A 10,387-nucleotide genomic window follows, 5' to 3' on the forward strand; every position below is an offset into this window, starting at 1 on the left:
TCGGTAGTTATCCAATATTTTAGGTCACGGACGGCATCTTTCAGTCCCCTGAACTGCTTCAGAGCATTACACAATGTAACAGTTTGCTCAAGTGTAAGATTATTGTTCTTACCAACAGCAAATGGCATGCACAGGAGTACAACTGCTGTGAAACAGGTGAATCGTGTCATTTGGCTCAACTCTCTCTTGGATGTGGAAATCTTGGAATGATGTTTCGTCTACAAAATGGTAAGGAAAGATAGCAACAAAAGTTGATACTATGCATGAAATGACACGGAGAAAATGAGACCAACTGGAAGCCATAATTAGTCACTTATGCACAAGGCACAACATCTTTACGGAAAACACAACTAAAGTCGTTGACATACATGGACTACACAACACAGAAGCAGTGATGTATATGACAGTATGCCTCAGTCACACTTCCATATGTGCATGCACGCTCATAAGCATTGCCAACTTTCTTGTTGTTCGTATCTTATCCATTCATAAAACATCCCCAACAGAGTGGCATCCATTGACAGCATGCGGTAATAAGTGCCTCCAGCAGCTGTCAGACAAGATTAGTTGTGCGACGAATCACATGAGAGAGAAACATTGCTTTCCTCATCGTGGTTGGGATACGCCTGCGCTTCGTCGACGGATGCCGCATGCGGATTATGAAAAGGTGGTGTGTCGTATACAGGCAGCACAGTGACTCCTTCACCGTCAACATGGGTGTGCCCGCTGTAATTTATAGTGTCTCTGCCACGAGTCGCAGTTGAGTTGAAGGGAAGCACAACGGCTTGGGGTAGTGGTAGAGGAATCGAGCGCATGGCCTGCTGCAAACGGACATAATCACTAAACTCGGCATCAACTATCGCCTGCCACTCCTCTTCCTCCCAGTTCACGAGCCGCATACGCCGCCCAGCCTCGCTTTCAAGCATAAACGTCGACTCCTCGTAGAAGTGCTGTGTAGTGGTGTAACTCATCATGTCATAACTCGTGAGCCGCGACGTATCATGAACGTCCGTCGACATCTCTGACATGGTATCATGAACGGAAACCTCGATTTCCTCACGTGTTTGCGATTGCAAGCGCCGACGCTGTGAGGCACGCCTCATATAAATGGCATTCAGCAGGTCCGGGTGATCTGCCGGTACAGTCACAGGTATTGGATTGACATTCACACCCCTGCCAGTCGGACCCTCATACATGCTGAATTCTCCACTGTAGTCAAATTGTAGTTCCAGTTCCTTTGCATCCACGCGGATACGCTCAATACCGTCTGTAAAGACAAGCGCCATGTTGTAGCGGTCCCTCGCCTCCTGTAATGCGATCTGATCACGATCATCACACTCTTGCTCCTCGACAGAAGTCCAGTCCGCCCTCCCAGGAAAGTCACCGCCCCACGCAAAGTCGTCAACACCCGATGTCATGCCATCGATCATCGTCCTCGCGGTGGTATTGGTATTGGGGGAACCATCACCAGAGTAGAACCCCAGAAGCAGTGGGTTGTTACCGCTTTCCAAATATTCGGGGTCGGGAGATGTTCCACTGATACAAGACATGTCGAGATTGTCCAGCTGCATCTTATCTGCAACGACAAGTTGTCGCTCCTCCTTCTCCTTAGAGCAGCATCGTCGCAAAAAGCACACGGCAAGCAACAACAGCAGCAGAAACAGCAACACAGCTGCCACAATAATGGCAATCACCGCCCCCATTCCCAATGGACCCCAAGCAGACCCACCACATATATCCCCACTTGCCTTCACATTACCCAAAGTAACGCAGTAGGTATTGTCTGTGAGGTCCCATGCGCAAACACTGAACTCCGTGCCCGCGGGGTAGTCTCTAATTTTGTTGTGGTTCATCCTCAACTTACACTTGCCATCTGAGCCCTCACTGGCTTCCCCGACGGTGACGCCCTTGTCAGTGGGGTTGCAACAGTCACCCTTGATCACACGCACAACCGTCTGGCGGTGGGAAGAGTCCGGTGCACGGCACGACTCGAGTGGTGTCACCTTACAAGGTTCCACTATCGAAGGAAATACACTGACGGGTGGAATGAAGCGGAGGCTAGAGCTCAAAGGGACACTGACGACTGAACGGTTGACAGGAGTGGTAGCGCAGAAATATATCGAGTCCGTACCATTTTGCGCGGTAACAGAAACACGGCGGGCGCTTGCCGCGTCATCATCACCCACCAGTGCCCAACTTCCATGTGATTCATTTCGACGCAGGCAACTTCTGTCTGTGCTAAAACCGGGAAGCAAGCTCTCAGCATACAGGTCGTCCATCAAGTACAGAACGCCAGGAACACCAAGAAGGACGTCTCTCCCACGAATATTGTAATACGTAGGGTCAAATGTCTCAATCTGCGCAATCGGGAGGAGCTGCTTTGCCGAAGCAACACGTGCTGCTATCCCATTAGCGCTTATTTTCACAATTTTGGGACGCGTCGCACTGCCGTCAAAAACCTCCTGGCAGAGCGTCCACACACCCGCGGATGGTAACCCGGCCGCATTCACGTTCTTGAACGATATATTACCACGCGCCTCCTCGTCAGTCGTAAAGAATGGCACCACGTCCTCACCACCACAGGAAGCATCTCGCCGCAGACGAAATGCTGAGTTTGGCGACAGAGGAATGTACACCTCTGCCTCCGTCCCCAGAACAAATGACGACGGAAAGATGATATCAGTAGAAACCTCCACTTCCGATACAACACTGAGGTTCCCGGCGGGGGTCCCAACGCACAACGACACGGAAGGCAACCTCCCTGGAATGAAGGTCGGACCCAGTACAACGCTGCCGCTCGGCCGCACGTAACCCACAGAGTTCCCCGTCAGAGTGGTTGCGCACGCATTTTCGGAGAGATATACGCCACGAAAGTCGGAGTTGTGTAGATACGCAAGTGGGTTCTCTGCGTCTTCCCCGGGCACTAACGAGTACAATGGCTTTGCTCCAGAGACCACAGGTGTCTGCAGTTTTGCGTGAAACCGAGCAGTGGGAACCGCCGCAGGATCGATCTTCTTCACGATGGGCGGAGTTATGATGAGAACCTCCGCTACTGGTATTGGAGGCGAGGTGGGTTGTTCCCCCAATACACATACACATTTCACGCCTGAGATACCTATTAGCGTAACCGCCTCCTCAACTGGGGTCTCTGCAAGACCGGGGGCCGCCACAATCTTCTCGCCACACACCGCGCAATCGCTTAGGTACGTGTCCGGTGTTCGGGTAGCGTAGTTCATCACTAAGTTCGCAGGCCCTAGCACCTCGCTGTCGCTATCCACACGTCCATGAATGCTAGGGTTCACAACACGGAAGTTTTCCACTGAAAGCGTCGGGCCATCTGTTGTGAAGACATACCCAGGATCCCTTATTGTGTGTGTACACACATAAAACGTAAGATTCCGATTGTACCGTGGCGTCATTGTGGCTCTGCTCTGACTAAGTACTCCATTGCAGTCACTCCTTGTGGAAAGAAAGGGACTGGTAAGGATCGCCTTGTCAATGCCATAGTCGGTTACTTGTTTCGCTGGAAGCGCCGTCACCGGCCGTACCGCAGGCTGCTTTCCACCGGGGCATTCATCTAAGTGAATCAGTTGCATAGTCCCACGCATAACATACCCACCGCTTTCCCCACGCTCACAATAGTACACATCTGTCAGATCACGGTTCCGGTATTTGCACTTATCCACATGCAGCGTTGACATAGAGTTGGCTATGACCGTGTCGTACTCACTCAAGATACTGTCAGTACACGCTTCTAAGGTGGAGATCCTCACCCTCCCACTTTGAATGCCACTGGACTCCACGGTCACACTGCGACCTGCAATAATCGTCGCAGGAGTCATGTAGTGAAAAATATTGAAAGTAGATGCAGGCAACTTATCATACGCAGAAATACCGACACACACCCTGGCACCCTTCGCCACAGCTGGCGTCTTCACAATGGTAACATCCTTACTGTGTTCGCCGGAAGCAAAGGGAAAACTGTCATACGAAGCATTCGCCTCTGTGCAGTTAAGCTCTGGGGGGACAATGTAAACGGTGAGATTCGACGCCCCTATATGCAAGCTACCCCCATCAAGGGTCAAGCGAAGAGGTGTGTGCTTCCGTACGAGTGACACATTAAAGGACGCCGTAAACGGGTTAATCACCTTAAGGGGCTTCTGACCAACAGCAACTCCCAAACGCCGCTCATCCTGCTGACACAATGCATATTCGCCTAGTAGAACATCCTCCAAGGGAGTAGTTGGCCCAGTGTAGTAGCGCTCAGTCGCCTCCTCACAAATCCTTGCATTCAGTGGGACTTTGCAGGAAGCGGCGTTGACACAGCGCACGAGGAACAAAGATGCCTTCTTAAGCAGCGGTCTTGCCACAAAATTATTCGTTGACCTACGGACAGCGTACAGAGAATCCACAGCAAAATCCTCAGCACTTACCTTCCCTCCGTACAAGTAATACGATTCATTGGTATCACCCCACCCCACGCAAACATGCAGTTCGCCAGCCTTCTGAACCACAAAAGGTTCTGCACTCCCACTTATGGGGTCAACCCAACCCTCACCGTACACCCTAATGCCACCACCGGGGGCACTTTGGCACGACTCAATGCTCTCGCTCACAAGAAAGCGTGTTGGCTGCAGCGCAGTCAGCGCCTCTCCTCGAAACCTCATGCTGAGGGGAAGACCAACAACGCCAATAGGTGAATCCGGCACAAGCTCTAGCTGCTGCTGTGACTGAATTAAACCTACATCTTCGTATCCATTCCCCTTCCACAGGCATACCTTCCATTTCTTCATACCAACAGCTGTGTAGACCACATACGCCGGACCCACTTCAGTAATTCTAATAGCAACGGCAGTACCATCATCCACAATTTCGCCACAGTTCACATCACTCGTTTCCTTAAAAAGCACCTTCAGACCTTTGAGGGAGGTCTTATCAGGTACAATAAAATTGACTCGATTGCTTACGCCAACGAACACGGTCCTGGGGAATACCTCCACATCGGAAACAGCTAACATACCCGATACCCTCACTTTCCAGGCACCCCCATCACTGTCATGGTAACCAACACATACGTACACCTTGCCAACTGTGTTGCGCATCACCGTCACGGACGCCTCCCCTTCAGCCGTTGCATTTACCTCAGAAATGGATGGTGTGCAGCTCTCACTTTCACTGAACACTATGGGCGCCTCAGGCGGTACGGCGGACACCTTGACGGGTGTACTGACACCTTTTACAATGGAAGCCGGCGACAACTCCGCAGGACCGTATACCATGACATTCCCAACGTTCGAATAGGGGCGATTCACAGGATGTTCCGTGCCCGGTGTCTTCACACACAGCACATGTCTACCCGCAGTAGAAAACGCAACGCCGTACAGGGCAGTTGCATTCATGGAGTATGTCTCCCCGACTGGTGTAAGGCAATTATCCAGGGAGAAATACCCGGTTGTTCCTGCCTTGAGAGTCACGTTGGCATCAAGATGAATCGTCTCAGCCACACCCACGAAAAGGGTCCGGTGTTTCAGTTTGTATCGCCGCGTCGCAATATTCTTCACAGGGTAGGTATATCCCTCGTCAGGTTCCTCGTCCGCTTGTAGGTCGACAGATGAGGGAGTCGCGACACACAAAGTCATGTTCGGGAGTGCGTCCTCAGGAACTCGAAACGTGACAGAACTTGCGCCAACTCTCACATCACCTTTTGAGTTGAGTTCCTCACACTCCGGGGTTACCGATAAACCAACCGTTATCACACCACTCCGCCCCGCATTGTGGCCGCTCAACAAAACCGTCAAATCAAGTCCACTGATCACGTTGGCTTCATCAAATGATACCGTCGGTGGCGGCAGAACTGTCACAACAGCCGCACGCGCCTTAGGGTATGCAGTCGTGCTCCCCTCAAGACACGCGTAGTACGTACCTGAAACAGGTAAGGCAACTGCACCCCCATCCGAACGCGAGCGACGCTTCTTTACTGGGGGGCCCCGATATTGGATTCCTGATGGACCATCCACACGCACAGCCCCTGTACAGTTGGAATACATGTAGAAATCAAGCACCAACTTCACATCGTTAGCAGCTGCAGTCGCTGCATCCATTGTATACTTAATGCGAGTCCCGTACCCACTGTATAGGGTCCGTGGCTGAACGCCGTACTCCCGAACAGTTACCTTGTTCTCAGATGGTGAATATAACCTGCCACCCTTGTGGTAGGGCCAACCATTACACAGAAAATAGTCACCTTTAGGCACAGAAACCTCCATATTAACAACCTGCAACGTTTCCCCACCCACGGGGTCCTGAAGGATCGGATCACATATGGGTGACTGAGAAAAAGTTGCCCACACGAGGTTGCCTACAGCCTCCAAGCGAAATGTTTCGTTCGTGTGCCGAAGTGCATCAGTGTTGTTCGTGTCATAACGTGGCACAGCAAGTAACACAGAGGCAGGAACGACGAAAGTTTTGCCATCACTCGTGGGTACCTTAGCACAAAGATAAATTACGCTTTGGACACTCCGTGTCACTCTCACCTCCCGGTTAGAACCCAGTTCGGCAGGTGGCAGACCTTGAATCATGCTCACGTCGTCACAGTTTTCATTGCGGTGAAATGTAATGAAGGTTCCAACAGGCACTGCGTCGCCGAATCGAATAGTGTTGTCAACATCACGTTTCAAATAGCGTGGTATGGCTTCAACAAGGCTCAGCTGCACAGACAAAGAAAGGGAGGGAAACGCATCACCAGCACATATATACACTTCACGTACTTTCGTATCGTACCACGGGTCAATGCCCACATCATTGCTCGTAACCGTGAAATTACATGGCGCATTCTTGGATATTTTGCACTTGGAGCCAATGATCTGTGTATTGTCACATGTACTCATACGCGAAACGAAAATATCTGCTTTGATACTCTGGTCCGTCGTTTCCACACTGAACGGTACGTTCACCAGCGGTTTGTTAGGTCGTAACACAAGTGATGCAGCTCCACTGCTGCATAAAAACGTTGACGACACGATGCACAGAACTGAAGCCCAAAAAGTAAAGGGCACCTTACAGCAATGTCGGTAACGTGGAGATAGAGAGGAAGCATGGCTGGTACCTGTGCCACAGTGGGTTGAGTCCCTTCTTAGAAACATTTGCATAAATACCAAACGCTACAACAACCTTCTCAGTACTCGCTTATTCCCTTTCTCTCAACGTGTATGCCTTTATGCTCTTGCAGAAAACTATTTACGGTGTGCGTATTCGCCAACCCGCGTAAACCCAAGACGATTGTGCACAGACTCCTCTGTCTCTGTCTCTCACACTAGTTCCTTACCACGCGACCCGTTTAAGAGGGAAGTGGCTAAACTATGTAAGGTGCTTATGGAATTACTACGGTACTGACCTTCACTTATCTTCGTGTACTCCGTTTAACTTTCAATTGCCCCTCCGCAGTGATGAACTCTTTTGTTTGATTTCTTCTATGGTTGCTTCTATCCTCAGTTACTATGAAGATACAGCTGTATCTATTACCTCCGTTACTCGACAAAAATGTTTCCCCGGTGAAAAAGGGATGTGCCTCTATGGATATACAAATGTATGAGTCCACAAATGTATGGATATGCAGGTGTAGAAAATATGCGACCCTACACGTACAGCTTTTCTATGTAACGTCCTGTTGAAATGGTCCTCGTTTACTCTTATTTGTGCTTTCTCGTATCGTTGTCGATCTCCTTCCCGTTCCACAACAGACTTTTCTCGCAATATCGCTCGCCTGTGTATCGGTAAATCAATTCACAAAACACCTTTATGGTAGGAACGGTATATCAAACTGATGAATATTTAGTGTGCGAAGCTTGAGGCTACGCTACTGATCAATGCGGACAACACGTCGGGCAGAAAACTACAGAAACTAAAACAAAAGGGCTAAAAATGCGGTAAAAAAAATCTATAAACCTATGTAAATGATGGTAGCGATATATTGTCAGAGCTGCTTCGCGAAACAGAAATGGCAACTGAATGGCTAACTAAAAAAAACAAAAAAGATCTAGCAGTAATATCGCGCTGCTTCTGCACAACGTCTAAAGTGTGATGCACGGAAAGGAAGTAGTTTTTCAAGAGAAGTGCACACAAAATGGTAAGCACATGGGTGAGGAATGCGCTCCATAGACATCAATGAATAAACCCCGCGCACACAAGCAAGTGAAACGACATATCAAAAGAAGTTACAATGCAACACTTAAAGAGTACAACATGTGCTGGTGAAGTAAAAAAACCCACACATTCACTTTTTAAAAATGGTCAAAAGATATAATGCCCCTGAATTTATTAAGAAGAGGTGGGCATCAGGGTAGCACAGGCGGATACAACTCCAGGCCAAGAGGGCAACAAAGACATATGAACTGCAAGTGCAAACAATTACTATAATGTTTTACATTTAGCAACCGACACACTATAAATGACCACAAGGGACTTTAACATGTCCCCGATAGATCCACCCACAATCGCTAAACGAAGTAATTCAAGCGAGCACATAAACTCACGGCAACATTCCAAGCGTAGCAAACACAATGTAGTGGAGAGCAGACGTACAGCACCTGGAAGGCGCCATCTCAAACTCGGTACTCACTAATACATACCACACAGCTGCACAGTTCAGTCATATAATGAACATTAAACGGTTATATATATAATAACTGCTACAATAAGGAAAAAAAGGGAGGGGGGAAAGGGAAGCAATTATGAAGTCAAGACTAAATTAATACTTTACATACACAGCAGAGAATTGCACAATCTGTAAAGCGCTCACACATGTAAGTATACACAAGAAGGAGTAAACACTAAAATGAAAACACGGATGAAAATAATGAAGAAACGCTAACGCACCTGCTCACCAACACAACATAGCAGTCTACATTGCTGTATATGTGATGTGCATAAAATGTCGAGAAACTAGGAACAAACACTAAATAAAGGTACCAGAATAGCCATGCCGATACTTTAAAAGAAAAAAAGAATTTATAAAAAAATATATTAGGATCATGATTAGCATATAAAAGTGAAAACGCTATTGAAAACAATGGCAACGATAAAACCATAACGAGAAGCCTTAAGTAACACCCAACAATGACACGTTTGCGTGTATGTAATCCCTCACGCTAATCCTTGGCTGCTACACCGAAACGGTACTACTTGGACTACAAAAGACCAGTTCCTAGCAGACACACCAGAAAAGACGCAAATGCTATGGGTGTAGTAGTAGGAGAGTAGTCGGTCTCTCGGTTTAATTTTAATTCGGCAGCTTGAGCGTACTGCATCGCGGCATTGAGTTGTTTGTATTCCCTGTGGAGAATAGTAAGACTTTCGATCAATTTCGCCGTATCTTTTTTTAGTCTTTTGGAAGATTGGGCGGGAATGCTGTGGAAAAGCCCATTTTTTGTGTCCTCCAGAGATTTAGGTGTTACAACCTCGGCCGTCTCTCTGCATGCCTCAGCAGCCTTCCTTGTTGCTTGTGAGGCGGCGTATTGAGAAATCGACAAGAGTGTTTTTTCAAGGGAACCTGCATATGCGGCTGCAACAGATTTCATATAAACCGAGTGACCTGTTAAAGCTCGATACGCTTTTTCCGCCGCCTCGGCAGCTTCCGCAATTTCATTAACAGTCTCCCTCACCCGCTGCGACAAGAGCTTGCCTTTGCCATCCTCATTTGCCTCTTCCGCGAGCTGAACAACATTATCACTCCTTATTTTAGCATCAGCAGCCTTTTGGGCCATGGTCTTGGAAATTTCTTCAATGTTGCTGACAAAAATAGGTAGTGCCCTGTACTGTTCAGCGGCAATACACAATGCTTGTGTCTGTTGTAGTGTGAGATTGTACCTCTTTCCGTATGCAGACACAGCTTTTGTAACAGCTTCCCGAACCCTAAACTCAGTATATTCCGCATTTATTTTTATTTCGACAAGGGATTGGGCTGCGCCCTCGAGTTTGTGGAGTTTGTTGGAAGCGTCGCGGGTAGCTTCCTTCAACCTCTTAATCGACTTCGCAGGGAAATATTGCAACATATCGTCCAGCGCATGTATTAGAGATTCAACGGTCACATTTTTAGTGGTTTTGTTGCATGATTTTGCAACCCCTTTCACCTCTACAGTTCCTCCTTCGTTCCCTAACTTCTTCAATGCACCCTCAAGCGAGGGTACGTAGGCGCTACTGATGGTTCCAAGAACTCCGGCATCAACATCAGATTCCAAAATCACAATTTCCGCTTTTTTAACGGCCTCAGTAACGTTGGCAGCAAGAACTCTGGCTCGTTTTTCTAGAGCCTTAGCCTTTGTGGTCGCCTGAGCGGGCTCTTTAACACGCCTCAACTGTTCATCACTCCGAGTCTTGGCATTCGATATCT

The 10,387-nt window shown here is 48.4% G+C and overlaps 1 protein-coding gene and 1 pseudogene across 2 annotated transcripts; both read right to left on the reverse strand.

Annotated features, from left to right (window-relative positions):
- Positions 1-563: 563 nt before the first annotated feature.
- On the reverse strand, positions 564-7,148 carry TEOVI_000123800 (uncharacterized protein; the record flags this gene model as incomplete). Its single annotated transcript, XM_067224498.1, has 1 exon — positions 564-7,148. One exon carries the CDS (start codon positions 7,146-7,148, stop codon positions 564-566), a length of 6,585 nt encoding a protein of 2,194 aa, XP_067080599.1.
- Positions 7,149-9,185: 2,037 nt separating this feature from the next.
- TEOVI_000123900:pseudogene lies at positions 9,186-10,385 on the reverse strand (annotated as a pseudogene). The gene has a single exon. A coding segment is annotated over exon 1 (1,200 nt).
- Between the last annotated feature and the right edge of the window lie 2 nt (positions 10,386-10,387).

Source organism: Trypanosoma equiperdum, assembly GCF_001457755.1.
Source record: "Trypanosoma equiperdum strain OVI genome assembly, contig: ctg_329, whole genome shotgun sequence".
In the NCBI taxonomy this organism is placed as follows: domain Eukaryota; phylum Euglenozoa; class Kinetoplastea; order Trypanosomatida; family Trypanosomatidae; genus Trypanosoma; species Trypanosoma equiperdum.